The following is an 18,197-nucleotide window of genomic DNA, read 5'->3' on the forward strand; positions in this document are numbered from 1 at the left end:
GTTAGTTGTTACAGTACAGTATACAGTGCTGGGATAAGAGGTTAGTTGTTACAGTACAGTAAACAGTGCTGGGATAAGAGATTAGTTGTTACAGTACAGTATACAGTGCTGGAATAACAGGTTAGCTGTTACAGTACAGTAAACAGTGCTGGGATAAGAGGTTAGTTGTTACAGTACAGTATACAGTGCTGGGATAAGAGGTTAGTTGTTACAGTACAGTATACAGTGTTGGGATAAGAGGTTAGTTGTTACAGTACAGTAAATAGTGCTGGGATAAGAGGTTAGTTATTACAGTACAGTATACAGTGCTGGGATAAGAGCTTAGTTGTTACAGTACAGTATACAGTGCTGGGATAAGAGGTTAGTTATTACAGTACAGTATACAGTGCTGGGATAAGAGGTTGGTTATTATAGTACAGTATACAGTGCTGGGATAAGAGGTTAGTTGTTACAGTACAGTAAACAGTGCTGGGATAAGAGGTTAGTTGTTACAGTACAGTATACAGTGTTGGGATAAAAGGTTGGTTATTACAGTGCAGTATACAGTGCTGGGATAAGAGGTTAGTTATTACAGTACAGTAAACAGTGCTGGAATAAGAGGTTAGTTGTTACAGTACAGTATACAGTATTCAGTGTTGGGATAAGAGGTTAGTTGTTACAGTACAGTATACAGTGCTGGGATAAGAGGTTAGTTGTTACAGTACAGTATACAGTGCTGGGATAAGAGGTTAGTTATTACAGTACAGTATACAGTGCTGGGATAAGAGGTTGGTTATTATAGTACAGTATACAGTGCTGGGATAAGAGGTTAGTTGTTACAGTACAGTAAACAGTGCTGGGATAAGAGGTTAGTTGTTACAGTACAGTATACAGTGTTGGGATAAAAGGTTGGTTATTACAGTGCAGTATACAGTGCTGGGATAAGAGGTTAGTTATTACAGTACAGTAAACAGTGCTGGAATAAGAGGTTAGTTGTTACAGTACAGTATACAGTATTCAGTGTTGGGATAAGAGGTTAGTTGTTACAGTACAGTATACAGTGCTGGGATAAGAGGTTAGTTGTTACAGTACAGTAAACAGTGTTGGGATAAGAGGTTAGTTGTTACAGTACAGTAAACAGTGCTGGGATAAGAGGTTAGTTGTTACAGTACAGTATACAGTGCTGGAATAACAGGTTAGTTGTTACAGTACAGTATACAGTGCTGGGATAAGAGGTTAGTTGTTACAGTACATTATACCGTATACGGTGCTGGGATAACAGGTTAGTTGTTACAGTACAGTATACAGTGCTGGGATAAGAGGTTAGTTGTTACAGTACAGTATACAGTATACAGTGCTGGGATAAGAGGTTAGTTGTTACACTACAGTATACAGTGCTGGAATAAGAGGTTGGTTATTACAGTACAGTATACAGTGCTGGGATAAGAGGTTAGTTGTTACAGTACAGTATACAGTGCTGGGATAAGAGGTTAGTTGTTACAGTACAGTATACAGTGCTGGGATAAGAGGTTGGTTATTACAGTACAGTATACAGTGCTGGGATAAGAGGTTAGTTGTTACAGTACAGTAAACAGTGTTGGGATAAGAGGTTAGTTGTTACAGTACAGTAAACAGTGCTGGGATAAGAGGTTAGTTGTTACAGTACAGTATACAGTGCTGGAATAACAGGTTAGTTGTTACAGTACAGTATACAGTGCTGGGATAAGAGGTTAGTTGTTACAGTACATTATACCGTATACGGTGCTGGGATAACAGGTTAGTTGTTACAGTACAGTATACATTGCTGGGATAAGAGGTTAGTTGTTACAGTACAGTATACAGTATACAGTGCTGGGATAAGAGGTTAGTTGTTACAGTACAGTATACAGTGCTGGGATAAGAGGTTGGTTATTACAGTACAGTATACAGTGCTGGGATAAGAGGTTAGTTGTTACAGTACAGTATACAGTGCTGGGATAAGAGGTTAGTTGTTACAGTACAGTATACAGTGCTGGGATAAGAGGTTGGTTATTACAGTACAGTATACAGTGCTGGGATAAGAGGTTAGTTGTTACAGTACAGTAAACAGTGCTGGGATAAGAGGTTAGTTGTTACAGTACAGTAAACAGTGCTGGGATAAGAGGTTAGTTGTTACAGTACAGTAAACAGTGCTGGGATAAGAGGTTAGTTGTTTCAGTACAGTATACAGTGCTGGGATAAAAGGTTGGTTATTACAGCGCAGTATACAGTGCTGGGATAAGAGGTTAGTTATTACAGTACAGTAAACAGTGCTGGGATAAGAGGTTAGTTGTTACAGTACAGTATACAGTGCTGGGATAAGAGGTTAGTTATTACAGTACAGTAAACAGTGCTGGGATAAGAGGTTAGTTGTTACAGTACAGTATACAGTGCTGGGATAAGAGGTTGAATTTCCATTCAGTATTGGCACAGGTTTAAAGTGGGCTGCTGTAGATGCAAGGGTTTGCATACAGAGTTGAAGGAGTTTAGGCCTTGATCTTTATCATGCATGTTTGATGCAAGTTCTGTCCAGAAGAGCAAGTTGTTTGTACGCTGAAATATGGATAAATGAAAAGCTTGGCCGTGACACCATGCTTTACTGTGAATGAGAGGGGGAAGGGGGAAACGAGATGGAGTGAGAGATCATTAGAATGAGCGACGGAAGTGAATGAGAAGGGATAGGGGGGAAGGGGGAAACGAGATGGAGTGAGAGATCATTAGAATGAGCAACGGAAGTGAATGAGAAGGGATAGGGGGAAGGGGGAAACGAGATGGAGTGAGAGATCATTAGAATGAGCGACGGAAGTGAATGAGAAGGGATAGGGGGAAGGGGGAAACGAGATGGAGTGAGAGATCATTAGAATGAGCAGGGATAGGGGGAAGGGGGAAACGAGATGGAGTGAGAGATCATTAGAATGAGCGACGGAAGTGAATGAGAAGGGATAGGGGGAAGGGGGAAACGAGATGGAGTGAGAGATCATTAGAATGAGCGACGGAAGTGAATGAGAAGGGATAGGGGGAAGGGGGAAACGAGATGGAGTGAGAGATCATTAGAATGAGCAGGGATAGGGGGAAGGGGGAAACGAGATGGAGTGAGAGATCATTAGAATGAGCAGGGATAGGGGGAAGGGGGAAACGAGATGGAGTGAGAGATCATTAGAATGAGCAACGGAAGTGAATGAGAAGGGATAGGGGGAAGGGGGAAACGAGATGGAGTGAGAGATCATTAGAATGAGCAGGGATAGGGGGAAGGGGGAAACGAGATGGAGTGAGAGATCATTAGAATGAGCGACGGAAGTGAATGAGAAGGGATAGGGGGAAGGGGGAAACGAGATGGAGTGAGAGATCATTAGAATGAGCAGGGATAGGGGGAAGGGGGAAACGAGATGGAGTGAGAGATCATTAGAATGAGCAGGGATAGGGGGAAGGGGGAAACGAGATGGAGTGAGAGATCATTAGAATGAGCGACGGAAGTGAATGAGAAGGGATAGGGGGAAGGGGGAAACGAGATGGAGTGAGAGATCATTAGAATGAGCAGGGATAGGGGGAAGGGGGAAACGAGATGGAGTGAGAGATCATTAGAATGAGCAGGGATAGGGGGAAGGGGGAAACGAGATGGAGTGAGAGATCATTAGAATGAGCAGGGATAGGGGGAAGGGGGAAACGAGATGGAGTGAGAGATCATTAGAATGAGCGACGGAAGTGAATGAGAAGGGATAGGGGGAAGGGGGAAACGAGATGGAGTGAGAGATCATTAGAATGAGCGACGGAAGTGAATGAGAAGGGATAGGGGGAAGGGGGAAACGAGATGGAGTGAGAGATCATTAGAATGAGCAGGGATAGGGGGAAGGGGGAAACGAGATGGAGTGAGAGATCATTAGAATGAGCAGGGATAGGGGGGGAAGGGGGAAACGAGATGGAGTGAGAGATCATTAGAATGAGCAGGGATAGGGGGAAGGGGGAAACGAGATGGAGTGAGAGATCATTAGAATGAGCAGGGATAGGGGGGAAGGGGGAAACGAGATTGAGTGAGAGATCATTAGAATGAGCAGGGATAGGGGGGAAGGGGGAAACGAGATGGAGTGAGAGATCATTAGAATGAGCGACGGAAGTGAATGAGAAGGGATGGGGGGAAGGGGGAAACGAGATGGAGTGAGAGATCATTAGAATGAGCAGGGATAGGGGGAAGGGGGAAACGAGATGGAGTGAGAGATCATTAGAATGAGCAGGGATAGGGGGAAGGGGGAAACGAGATGGAGTGAGAGATCATTAGAATGAGCGACGGAAGTGAATGAGAAGGGATAGGGGGAAGGGGGAAACGAGATGGAGTGAGAGATCATTAGAATGACTGACGGAAGTGAATGAGAAGGGATAGGGGGAAGGGGGAAACGAGATGGAGTGAGAGATCATTAGAATGAGCAGGGATAGGGGGGAAGGGGGAAACGAGATGGAGTGAGAGATCATTAGAATGAGCAGGGATAGGGGGAAGGGGGAAACGAGATGGAGTGAGAGATCATTAGAATGAGCAACGGAAGTGAATGAGAAGGGATAGGGGGAAGGGGGAAACGAGATGGAGTGAGAGATCATTAGAATGAGCGACGGAAGTGAATGAGAAGGGATAGGGGGGAAGGGGGAAACGAGATGGAGTGAGAGATCATTAGAATGAGCAGGGATAGGGGGGAAGGGGGAAACGAGATGGAGTGAGAGATCATTAGAATGAGCGACGGAAGTGAATGAGAAGGGATAGGGGGGAAGGGGGAAACGAGATGGAGTGAGAGATCATTAGAATGAGCGACGGAAGTGAATGAGAAGGGATAGGGGGAAGGGGGAAACGAGATGGAGTGAGAGATCATTAGAATGAGCAGGGATAGGGGGAAGGGGGAAACGAGATGGAGTGAGAGATCATTAGAATGAGCAGGGATAGGGGGAAGGGGGAAACGAGATGGAGTGAGAGATCATTAGAATGAGCAATGGAAGTGAATGAGAAGGGATAGGGGGAAGGGGGAAACGAGATGGAGTGAGAGATCATTAGAATGAGCAGGGATAGGGGGAAGGGGGAAACGAGATGGAGTGAGAGATCATTAGAATGAGCGACGGAAGTGAATGAGAAGGGATAGGGGGAAGGGGGAAACGAGATGGAGTGAGAGATCATTAGAATGAGCAGGGATAGGGGGAAGGGGGAAACGAGATGGAGTGAGAGATCATTAGAATGAGCAGGGATAGGGGGAAGGGGGAAACGAGATGGAGTGAGAGATCATTAGAATGAGCGACGGAAGTGAATGAGAAGGGATAGGGGGAAGGGGGAAACGAGATGGAGTGAGAGATCATTAGAATGAGCAGGGATAGGGGGGGGGAAGGGGGAAACGAGATGGAGTGAGAGATCATTAGAATGAGCAGGGATAGGGGGAAGGGGGAAACGAGATGGAGTGAGAGATCATTAGAATGAGCAGGGATAGGGGGAAGGGGGAAACGAGATGGAGTGAGAGATCATTAGAATGAGCGACGGAAGTGAATGAGAAGGGATAGGGGGAAGGGGGAAACGAGATGGAGTGAGAGATCATTAGAATGAGCGACGGAAGTGAATGAGAAGGGATAGGGGGAAGGGGGAAACGAGATGGAGTGAGAGATCATTAGAATGAGCAGGGATAGGGGGAAGGGGGAAACGAGATGGAGTGAGAGATCATTAGAATGAGCGACGGAAGTGAATGAGAAGGGATAGGGGGAAGGGGGAAACGAGATGGAGTGAGAGATCATTAGAATGAGCGACGGAAGTGAATGAGAAGGGATAGGGGGAAGGGGGAAACGAGATGGAGTGAGAGATCATTAGAATGAGCAGGGATAGGGGGAAGGGGGAAACGAGATGGAGTGAGAGATCATTAGAATGAGCAGGGATAGGGGGAAGGGGGAAACGAGATGGAGTGAGAGATCATTAGAATGAGCAACGGAAGTGAATGAGAAGGGATAGGGGGAAGGGGAAACGAGATGGAGTGAGAGATCATTAGAATGAGCAGGGATAGGGGGAAGGGGGAAACGAGATGGAGTGAGAGATCATTAGAATGAGCGACGGAAGTGAATGAGAAGGGATAGGGGGAAGGGGGAAACGAGATGGAGTGAGAGATCATTAGAATGAGCAGGGATAGGGGGAAGGGGGAAACGAGATGGAGTGAGAGATCATTAGAATGAGCAGGGATAGGGGGAAGGGGGAAACGAGATGGAGTGAGAGATCATTAGAATGAGCGACGGAAGTGAATGAGAAGGGATAGGGGGAAGGGGGAAACGAGATGGAGTGAGAGATCATTAGAATGAGCAGGGATAGGGGGAAGGGGGAAACGAGATGGAGTGAGAGATCATTAGAATGAGCAGGGATAGGGGGAAGGGGGAAACGAGATGGAGTGAGAGATCATTAGAATGAGCAGGGATAGGGGGAAGGGGGAAACGAGATGGAGTGAGAGATCATTAGAATGAGCGACGGAAGTGAATGAGAAGGGATAGGGGGAAGGGGAAACGAGATGGAGTGAGAGATCATTAGAATGAGCGACGGAAGTGAATGAGAAGGGATAGGGGGAAGGGGGAAACGAGATGGAGTGAGAGATCATTAGAATGAGCAGGGATAGGGGGAAGGGGGAAACGAGATGGAGTGAGAGATCATTAGAATGAGCAGGGATAGGGGGAAGGGGGGGGGAAACGAGATGGAGTGAGAGATCATTAGAATGAGCAGGGATAGGGGGAAGGGGGAAACGAGATGGAGTGAGAGATCATTAGAATGAGCAGGGATAGGGGGAAGGGGGAAACGAGATGGAGTGAGAGATCATTAGAATGAGCAGGGATAGGGGGAAGGGGGAAACGAGATGGAGTGAGAGATCATTAGAATGAGCGACGGAAGTGAATGAGAAGGGATGGGGGAAGGGGGAAACGAGATGGAGTGAGAGATCATTAGAATGAGCAGGGATAGGGGGAAGGGGGAAACGAGATGGAGTGAGAGATCATTAGAATGAGCAGGGATAGGGGGAAGGGGGAAACGAGATGGAGTGAGAGATCATTAGAATGAGCGACGGAAGTGAATGAGAAGGGATAGGGGGAAGGGGGAAACGAGATGGAGTGAGAGATCATTAGAATGAGCGACGGAAGTGAATGAGAAGGGATAGGGGGAAGGGGGAAACGAGATGGAGTGAGAGATCATTAGAATGAGCAGGGATAGGGGGAAGGGGGAAACGAGATGGAGTGAGAGATCATTAGAATGAGCAGGGATAGGGGGAAGGGGGAAACGAGATGGAGTGAGAGATCATTAGAATGAGCGACGGAAGTGAATGAGAAGGGATAGGGGGAAGGGGGAAACGAGATGGAGTGAGAGATCATTAGAATGAGCAGGGATAGGGGGAAGGGGGAAACGAGATGGAGTGAGAGATCATTAGAATGAGCGACGGGAGTGAATGAGAAGGGATAGGGGGAAGGGGGAAACGGGATGGAGTGAGAGATCATTAGAATGAGCGACGGAAGTGAATGAGAAGGGATAGGGGGAAGGGGGAAACGAGATGGAGTGAGAGATCATTAGAATGAGCAGGGATAGGGGGAAGGGTGAAACGAGATGGAGTGAGAGATCATTAGAATGAGCAGGGATAGGGGGAAGGGGGGGGAAACGAGATGGAGTGAGAGATCATTAGAATGAGCGACGGGAGTGAATGAGAAGGGATAGGGGGAAGGGGGAAACGAGATGGAGTGAGAGATCATTAGAATGAGCAGGGATAGGGGGAAGGGGGAAACGAGATGGAGTGAGAGATCATTAGAATGAGCGACGGAAGTGAATGAGAAGGGATAGGGGGAAGGGGGAAACGAGATGGAGTGAGAGATCATTAGAATGAGCGACGGAAGTGAATGAGAAGGGATAGGGGGGGAAGGGGGAAACGAGATGGAGTGAGAGATCATTAGAATGAGCGACGGAAGTGAATGAGAAGGGATAGGGGGGGAAGGGGGAAACGAGATGGAGTGAGAGATCATTAGAATGAGCGACGGAAGTGAATGAAAGTATCAGAGAGTAAGAGATGTAAAGAAGGAGAGGATGATTTTGGGTTTTAGCGGGAGAAATGAACATATCACAGGGGAAATGGGGCGAGGGGAAGAGAAGGAGGGAGGAGGGAAGTGTTGTAGCAGAGAGAGAGAGTTTAAAGGGTCGGAAGCATTACTCAATGAGATGGATGAGAAATGAAAGCTGGGACTGATTAGGAAAAGAGGATGGTGGGAGAGAAGGAGAGTGGGGCTTGATAGAATAGTGGCAGATTGGACAGAGCGGGTGATTGGATAAATCTGAAGAGGATGTAAGACGTATAGTGGTAAAGTAGTGGTAAAGTAGTGGTAAAGTAGTGGTAAAGTAGTGGTAAAGTAGTGGTAAAGCAGTGAAAAACTTGTGCATTGAAATGGGGTTTCTGTTTAAAACAAAAATAACCACAGTGTCAGGAACCAGATAAAGTTATCAAGATTACAGTTCTTTCACTTTAAGTATGAATTGAGACGTTTGCTGGGGTCTGACATATAATCTCACTGAAATGTTCCTCTCTCACATTTCAAGGACGGCGAACTTGAAAAACTTGGGCCCAAGTTAAAGGGACATGAGGAGAAAAAGTCTAGACATTAGAATGTATCTTTCTGCTGCCTGCCTGCCTGCCTGCCTGCCTGCCTGCCTGCCTGCCTGCCTGCCTGCCTGCCTGCCTGCCTGCCTGCCTGCCTGCCTGCCTGCCTGCCTGCCTGCCTGCCTGCCTGCCTGCCGGTGCGGTCTGGGCTGGGCTGGGCTGGAGCCTAACCCCCCTGCTGCAGTTTGGGCCAGAGTGTTTCAAATAATATTACAGTGTTTACACAGTCTTTCACACTATGATAAGAGTAATGAAATGACAATCACCACTCAAAGAATGAAGAATTCCTAGACTGTAGGTAAAGGCAGGGTTGGGGTCAATTCAGGACGTACACAGTCATTCCAAATCCTATCATCTTCAATGCTTTACAATGAGGAAAATTTGGAATTGGAATTGAAATTAACCCCAACTCTGGGCAAAGGTCATACAATTATCAAGACCAATGACAGGCAATACATCTCTACCTTACTCTCCTTCCATGTATAATGTCACTCTTCTGTGGCCACTCTTGGATATGATAGTCTCTCTGTCTTTTTCTCTACCTACCATACCCATTCCTACCTCCCCTCCTCTCTCTCTCTGTCTTTTTCTCTACCTACCATACCCATTCCTACCTCCCCTCCCCTCCTCTCTCTCTCTGTCTCTCTGTCTTTTTCTCTACCTGCCATACCCATTCCTACCTCCCCTCCTCTCTCTCTCTGTCTCTCTGTCTTTTTCTCTACCTGCCATACCCATTCCTACCTCCCCTCCTCTCTCTCTCTCTCTCTGTCTTTTTCTCTACCTGCCATACCCATTCCTACCTCCCCTCCTCTCTCTCTCTGTCTCTCTGTCTTTTTCTCTACCTGCCATACCCATTCCTACCTCCCCTCCTCTCTCTCTCTGTCTCTCTGTCTTTTTCTCTACCTGCCATACCCATTCCTACCTCCCCTCCTCTCTCTCTCTGTCTTTTTCTCTACCTGCCATACCCATTCATACCTCCCCTCCTCTCTCTCTCTGTCTCTCTGTCTTTTTCTCTACCTCCCATACCCATTCCTACCTCCCCTCCTCTCTCTCTGTCTCTCTGTCTTTTTCTCTACCTCCCATACCCATTCCTACCTCCCCTCCTCTCTCTCTCTGTCTCTCTGTCTTTTTCTCTACCTGCCATACCCATTCCTACCTCCCCTCCTCTCTCTCTGTCTCTGTCTTTTTCTCTACCTGCCATACCCATTCCTACCTCCCCTCCTCTCTCTCTCTTTCTCTGTCTTTTTCTCTACCTACCATACCCATTCCTACCTCCGCCCTCCCCCCTCTCTCTCTGTCACTGTCTTTTTCTCTACCTCCCATACCCATTCCTACCTCCCCTCCTCTCTCTCTCTGTCTCTGTCTTTTTCTCTACCTCCCATACCCATTCCTACCTCCCCTCCTCTCTCTCTGTCTCTGTCTTTTTCTCTACCTGCCATACCCATTCCTACCTCCCCTCCTCTCTCTCTCTTTCTCTGTCTTTTCTCTACCTCCCATACCCATTCCTACCTCCCCTCCTCTCTCTCTTTCTCTGTCTTTTTCTCTACCTGCCATACCCATTCCTACCTCCCCTCCTCTCTCTCTCTGTCTCTCTGTCTTTTTCTCTACCTGCCATACCCATTCCTACCTCCCCTCCTCTCTCTCTCTGTCTCTGTCTTTTTCTCTACCTGCTATACCCATTCCTACCTCCCCTCCTCTCTCTCTCTGTCACTGTCTTTTTCTCTACCTGCCATACCCATTCCTACCTCCCCTCCTCTCTCTCTCTTTCTCTGTCTTTTTCTCTACCTCCCATACCCATTCCTACCTCCCCTCCTCTCTCTCTTTCTCTGTCTTTTTCTCTACCTGCCATACCCATTCCTACCTCCCCTCCTCTCTCTCTCTGTCTCTCTGTCTTTTTCTCTACCTGCCATACCCATTCCTACCTCCCCTCCTCTCTCTCTCTGTCTCTGTCTTTTTCTCTACCTGCTATACCCATTCCTACCTCCCCTCCTCTCTCTCTCTGTCACTGTCTTTTTCTCTACCTGCCATACCCATTCCTACCTCCCCTCCTCTCTCTGTCTGTCTCTCTGTCTTTTTCTCTACCTACCATACCCATTCCTACCTCCCCTCCTCTCTCTCTCTGTCTCTCTGTCTTTTTCTCTACCTACCATACCCATTCCTACCTCCCCTCCTCTCTCTCTCTGTCTCTCTGTCTTTTTCTCTACCTACCATACCCATTCCTACCTCCTCTCTCTCTCTCTCTCTCTGTCTTTTTCTCTACCTGCCAAACCCATTCCTACCTCCCCTCCTCTCTCTCTTTCTCTGTCTTTTTCTCTACCTACCATACCCATTCCTACCTCCTCTCTCTCTCTCTCTCTCTCTGTCTTTTTCTCTACCTGCCAAACCCATTCCTACCTCCCCTCCTCTCTCTCTCTGTCTCTGTCTTTTTCTCTACCTGCCATACCCATTCCTACCTCCCCTCCTCTCTCTCTCTGTCTCTGTCTTTTTCTCTACCTGCTATACCCATTCCTACCTCCCCTCCTCTCTCTGTCTGTCTCTCTGTCTTTTTCTCTACCTACCATACCCATTCCTACCTCCCCTCCTCTCTCTCTCTGTCTCTCTGTCTTTTTCTCTACCTACCATACCCATTCCTACCTCCCCTCCTCTCTCTCTCTGTCTCTCTGTCTTTTTCTCTACCTACCATACCCATTCCTACCTCCCCTCCTCTCTCTCTCTGTCTCTCTGTCTTTTTCTCTACCTACCATACCCATTCCTACCTCCCCTCCTCTCTCTCTCTGTCTCTCTGTCTTTTTCTCTACCTGCCAAACCCATTCCTACCTCCTCTCTCTCTCTGTCTCTGTCTCTCTATCTTTTTCTCTACCTGCTATCCCCTCTTCCCTATCTCCCTTTATCCCCCGTTCCATCCCTCTCTCTGCCAACAAACACATCCCCTGCAGTGGGGGTATGCCTGCCTGGGAGACTAAGAGAGATTACTGTCAGCGTGCTAACAGTAACACTAAGCCATGTTCACAGTTCCCTCCGTTACTCCCCTCCCCTTAACTGGTCCCTGGAAAAGTGAAATTAGGCGGCCAACTTAAAAGGGAAGTTTACATATTGAAGGTTTAGGGTAGTGTGGTCTGGGGCCAGTTTTTCAGTGTGTCTATGGGGGCCCCTAAGGGCCCACAACTTTATATTGACCTCTGCTTCCATGTTGTGTGACTCATTGTTCCAGCTGGAAGGTGGTTTGCAGGCCTTGCATTATTGTTGATTGTTGGGATGGCCTATAGGCATAGGAGAGTTGGCATTCTCCACCATGGAAGTATATTGTATGGGACATGTCTGTGCTGTGATATGCATGTGTGTAAGATTGATTCATTTGTCTCTAGACATCTGTTTCCATGCTCTATTTGATGACCTCTGCACTTCTCTCCCTTCTCTTCTCCCCCCCCCGCTCCATCCCTTTCCCTTCCTTTCCTTATCTCCTCTCTCACTTTACTTCCCCACTCTTTCCTCCCCCTCCCCTCTTTATTGCCACCCCTCTCTCGGCTTCCTTTACTCCTCTTCTCCTCTCTACTCCTCTCCCTGTCCCCCCCTCTCTACTCCTCTCCTCCTCTCCTCCTCTCTACTCCTCTCCCTGTCCCCTCCTCTCTACTCCTCTCCTCCTCTCTACTCCTCTCCCTGTCCCCCCCTCTCTACTCCTCTACTCCTCTGTAATCCTCTCCCTGTCCCCTCCTCTCTACTCCTCTCCCTGTCCGCTCCTCTCTCTCTCTCCAGTCTCCTTTGCTGTGCTGATCCCTCGTCTGGACCTGGTCATCTCCCTGGTGGGTGCCGTGTCCAGCAGTGCCCTGGCCCTGGTCTTCCCCCCCCTGGTGGAGCTCATCACCTTCTCAGACCGACCGCTGAAGCCAGCCATGTTAGTCAAGGACCTTGTCATCGCAGTGGTGGGCTTCATAGGGTTCCTGGCTGGGACCTATGTCACCCTGGCCGAGATCGTCTCCCCAGAAGAGCCTCCGGAGGTCATCAGGGAGGCAGCTCAGAACCTGACTGTTGCTGCTGCTACTGCTGTGGCTGGGGCCTTGGGGATGTCTGAGGAGCTAGGTGGGAACTGGACCACACCTACTGCTGCTGTGACCTTGGGATGACCTTAAAATGACCTGTAGTCATAGCTCCTAGGGCAGCAGGAGATTAAATGACGAGCAGACAATGTGTTCACTTACAGATTGTTTTTCATATGGTTGGTGGATCCTTGTTTTGTCAAATCTATAGAAAATGAAATGGACAGCATAGTCCCTGACGACGATCTGACAGGAATGCTCGAGTGTCCTTCTGCACAGTGTAGTCATTGGAACATGAAAAAGTAGAACCAAACACACATCATAGGAAAGACACTGTACTGTACACAGCACTAACCACATAGAACCCTTTCATATGGATGTAATGGACTGCGCAGACATAAGAACAACATTTGTGGCGCACACACAAGCGTAAACATCCCCAGCTAGCTTATCCCACTCATCACCAGTTCAGCACGTTGCCCCGCAGTGATCAGAGTTCTCTCTCCATCTCCAGCTGAGCAGTGTGACATTTCCACTGCCTCATCTCTATCAGAGGGGAACATCTCATCAAAAACCAAATCATGAATGTATGATGTAGCAGGGAAACAAGAGTCCTTCTATATGCAGGTCCCACAGAACATCATCTGAAACCAGATTCTCCTTCTTGTATTGTTGGTGATTCGGTAACCTCTGATATGGGTTTTCAACCCCAGGGGAGTGGGGCCTGTAGCCGCGATCAATTCTTATGATAAATGTTCCCCCCTAGCTGTTTCGACTCCCTTCGGGCTGCCGCGCAGATGAAATATCAGCCCACGCAGAGAAGCACGAGATTGAACTCAACTTTCTACATTTTTCCTCTTTAGTTAACACCATCAACGTTTCACACTACTGTGGGAATTTTGCTCGAATCAACGCAATATTAGCCACTTTCAATGTAACATACCGAAACAAAACGAGCTATGCAAGATTTAGAATGCAAAACTAACTGTGCAAGAGATTTTCTTTTAGGCAGAGCACATTGGAATAGGATTCTATAGAATTGACATGAATAACTCAGGCCCATACGCTACACAGACCGGTGCACCATAACCAATCAGAGCTGCAGAAGGCCTATATGCAAATAGCTATTGCCATATATGGATCTGTGCCATTCAGTTTGAACTGGACAGCATGAGCGGTATTGAGTAGATGTTTTTGTTTTGAGATCAAAGCGAGAGCTGCATGTAGCCACCTTTGCACATTTGTTCATATTCTTTGCTAGTTAGCGAGTTATTAGCACATTTTTTGTCAATCAGGGAGTGGTTGCTTCCTACATGAACACAAAATGTATTTCTAGTCATCTTTGAAAAGCAAGTCAAGTAAAGAACTTTTTTTGTCTTAAAGGGGGAAGTGTTGTATTTTGAGACGGTTTTGAATAAGCTAAATAACCAGAGGTTAGCATCATTTGTCTGATTCTCTGTAATAGTGGTTTGGGAATAATAATCAATTGTATTTTGTAAAGTGGTTTCTTGCATCAAACAACACAACATTTTTAGTCATCCTGCATGTTTAAAAAAAAAAAGTCTCATGCAATGTACATTGAACACCACACATTGGCTGTGACTGTAGGCTGAATGATAGAACAGCTATTTCCATGTTAAAATGTTATGGGATGCATTTTTCTCCATTGTTTTGATGGTAGGCCCCTCTGGTAGTCCTACATTATGATCAAATAGCCACTGTAGCCTACTTGGCCACTGTTAAAAGTGTAACTTAAAGCGGGTACAGCTTCAGTGTTCACAATAAACTCGCGCCGGAAATTGCACAGAATTTTCACAATGTTCAAGTTTGCGCTCAGCAGACCTGAAATTTGCTCAGTGTCGGAAGGGAACATTGATTATGATCAACAACAACCTTTGAAAATCAGATCTGCTGTTACGATCCTCAATTCTGGCTTCAACTTTGACTCATCTGCCCTGGGCTCTTTGTGTACCTCCGACCCAATCATCTGGCTACCCAAGTGAAAACACAGGTGAAAACGAGGCAGGAGAGCGTGCGTCCTGGTGAGACTCAGGCGACGGGAAAACCGGCCTTGCAGCTTTGTCTTCTGGTTTAGTGTCTGTAGGAGCTATACAGATAGGAACACTATCGAAAACCAAGAGACTCGGAGCCTTGCCCCTTCATTCCCTGCCCCATTTTCTAGACTTTTTTTGACTCCCCAAGTTCGAGCTCTACAGACACGTAGGAATAACATGAATATACCCTTTTACAGGCACATACACTTTCTCATAGACAAATCAATCAAGGCTCTTTCATATGTACATTGTGAAGTTTAGATAACATTCTAGATGCCTGCTGTTGGCAACTAAGATGTGTTTTTGGCTACCTGTCTACTGGGGCTATATTTAACCATGACTCAACCAAGACTCAATTATCAAAGACCTTCCAGGCTGCTCCCTGTGGCAGTATCTTCCAACACAGCAATATGATGTATATTTATTTATAGATATAGGAGAAAACAATGTTTAACACTGAAATGTCTGTCTGTTCAATAATGATACAGTAGAACTCAGCGTTGTCAGGAAGGAAGCTTTAACTGATGAGAGGAAACCCACTGGACAAAAACTGCGTAAATCAATGTAGTTTCCATGTCATTTCAACAATGCAATGTGAATGTTGATGTTGAACTGACATCTGTGGCCAGTGGGAAGGCTGTGATTGGCTTCCTCTATGAGATTGACAATGAAAAGACCCACATCATTCCATATCCATTGGTTTGTTAGTATGTTTACCAGAGTGAGTGGTTGGTTCTGTCAGTGTATCACATGATCACTGTATCCTCTATTCCATTTCACTGCCTCTCAACCGATCATTCTACATGATCATGTCATAGCTTTAGGTGTCCAATTTGTCCCTCAGGATTTTCTAAAGTCGTCAATGGTAATGATATTGCTCTGTCCATTTAATCAGTAATCAGTACAGGTCATATGCAGCGTCCGCACACTAGTGAATTTATGGTGCAATGAAGTAACTACTACCTGGTAATAACTCAACCTCCGCTCCCTATTACCGTCCGCCGACCTCTGTCTGACGCTGCTACGTTATAAAACCTTTAATGCTCAAGTCTTCATCATGTCTCATTTGTTGCTCTGCCGTTCAACCTAAGTGTCAGTGTCAGACGGTGTTAAGCAACGTCACAGGGCTCCAACATTCTTTTCCACACAACACCAACGTCACAGGGCTCCAACATTCTTTTCCACACAACACCAACGTCACAGGGCTCCAACATTCTTTTCCACACAACACCAACGTCACAGGGCTCCAACATTCTTTTCCACACAACACCAACGTCACAGGGCTCCAACATTCTTTTCCACACAACACCAACGTCACAGGGCTCCAACATTCTTTTCCACACAACACCAACGTCACAGGGCTCCAACATTCTTTTCCACACAACACCAACGTCACAGGGCTCCAACATTCTTTTCCACACAACACCAACGTCACAGGGCTCCAACATTCTTTTCCACACAACACCAACGTCACAGGGCTCCAACATTCTTTTCCACACAACACCGACGTCACAGGGCTCCAACATTCTTTTCCACACAACACCAACGTCACAGGGCTCCAACATTCTTTTCCACACAACACCGACGTCACAGGGCTCCAACATTCTTTTCCACACAACACCAACGTCACAGGGCGCCAACATTCTTTTCCACACAACACCAACGTCACAGGGCGCCAACATTCTTTTCCACACAACACCAACGTCACAGGGCTCCAACATTCTTTTCCACACAACACCAACGTCACAGGGCTCCAACATTCTTTTCCACACAACACCAACGTCACTCAAGACACGCTCAATAACACCCTTGGTTTGTTCTGAGGGTGTCCTCCAGCGAGTTCCCCAATTAAACCAACATAATCCTAGCTGATCGGTGATGATGGCCGTTAGATGGTACGCTAACACTTCAAGCTAACTTCAAAAAGAACATCATCCGCTCCTCTCACAGGTACCGTGCACCAGTATGTATTAATGACCTGTTTTGCACATTCATCGTATTCCGTTTTACATGGATGAGTTCCTCACCACCACTGCCGAATCCCGCCTAGACGTTCTAAAATGATTTGCTTTGTTGTGCCTTAAAGACATCAATTTATCCCTGTTCTGTTCGTGGAGAAACCTTTTCAGTTGGAGCAAAGTGGAGGACGACAAATAAAAGTCTCTCTCGCTGCATATTGATAACCAATGAGGAGTAGGAGTGTAAGGGTTGACAACAGACTACAGTTTTTACCACATCTTCCAAATATATTTCTATTATAAAGTTTCCTTCTGACAAAAATGTTTAAGTTGTGTACCTTCGAAACGGTCCTACAAAGTTGTTTCCTTTTTTGACTTATAACTTACTCCTTTTCCAAGCTGGAATGTTTTGTCTTTAGAAGGTGGTGGTACCTATGGGCGGTAATAGGATCATTGCAGTTATAAGACTAGGATATATTTAGGTGGGGATCATACCGGGGTGGCAGGTAGCCTGGTGGGTAGGAGAGGTTGCTGAATCAAGTTCCCGAGCCGACAAGGTAAAAATCTGTCATTTTGCCCCTGAGCAAGGCAGTTAACCCACAACAACAGTTGTTCCCCGGGCACCGACAATGTGGATGTCGATTAAGGCAGACACCTCGCACCTCTGATTAAGAGGGGTTGGGTTAAATGCCAAAGACACATTTTTGAATGCATTGTTGTACAACTGACTAGATAATCCCTTTACTTTGTATCATGTGAGGATATATACTGAATATATACGCTGAGTATACCAAACATTAGGAATACCTTAATATTTCATTTTTTAAAACTTATTAACATCTACATTGATTTGAAGTGGATTTAACAAGTGACATTAATCATAGCTCTCACCTGGATTCACCTGGTCAGTCCATGTCATGGAAAGAACAGGTGCTAATGTTTTGTACTCTCAGTGTATATCATGTACCACCTTTATTATGAATTCAACCGATGTAACACACGTTATTATGGTTGAATAAATTAACATAGATTTACTGAGGAAAGACATTGTATTCTGTCCATTATTCTGGTCATGGTAAGGTCACGAGTAGGATGTGTCTGCCTTCAACTGAACTAGGTGAGAGACGTTACCTACTCTGGATGAGAGTCTGCTAAATGTCTCAAATGTAAAAGGATGAATACGGTATCTAACAGGATAAGGTATTGTGTTATGAAGTGGTGCACTGTGTGTGAATGCTGAATATGACATTAGTAAAGGCTGTTGGTTGTGTGGAGGGTTTGTATGGTACAGCATGCTTTGGAGGGCATTAGTGCCGTTAAAAGTTTTGGGTTGGAACGCTGATCGCTGGCAGAGCCACTTATATCTGCAGGTCAGGCAGCCCTCGGTTTTCATTGACATTATATTTAAGTCATTTAAGTTCCCATCATGCCGCAGTGTAAGCACACACCTCACTCTGCTGGGCGCCTTCACACACCACTGTGTAATATTATTCAAGAGGTCTGACCACCAGGGAAATCACTCACACTGTC

The 18,197-nt window shown here is 46.4% G+C and overlaps 1 protein-coding gene across 5 annotated transcripts in view; it reads left to right on the forward strand.

Annotated features, from left to right (window-relative positions):
- Window positions 1-16,127, forward strand: part of LOC123992575 (proton-coupled amino acid transporter 4-like) — a 290,293-nt gene extending 274,166 nt beyond the window's left edge. For all 5 annotated transcript variants that reach the window (XM_046293810.1, XM_046293812.1, XM_046293811.1 and 2 more), the window contains exon 12: window positions 12,375-16,127. In XM_046293810.1, the coding sequence (XP_046149766.1) occupies window positions 12,375-12,742 (368 nt within the window). In that variant the 3' untranslated portion in view covers window positions 12,743-16,127. The remainder of the gene's footprint in view (window positions 1-12,374) is intronic.
- Window positions 16,128-18,197: the final 2,070 nt, after the last annotated feature.

This window comes from Oncorhynchus gorbuscha, linkage group LG13 (genome assembly GCF_021184085.1).
Source record: "Oncorhynchus gorbuscha isolate QuinsamMale2020 ecotype Even-year linkage group LG13, OgorEven_v1.0, whole genome shotgun sequence".
Lineage (NCBI taxonomy): Eukaryota > Metazoa > Chordata > Actinopteri > Salmoniformes > Salmonidae > Oncorhynchus > Oncorhynchus gorbuscha.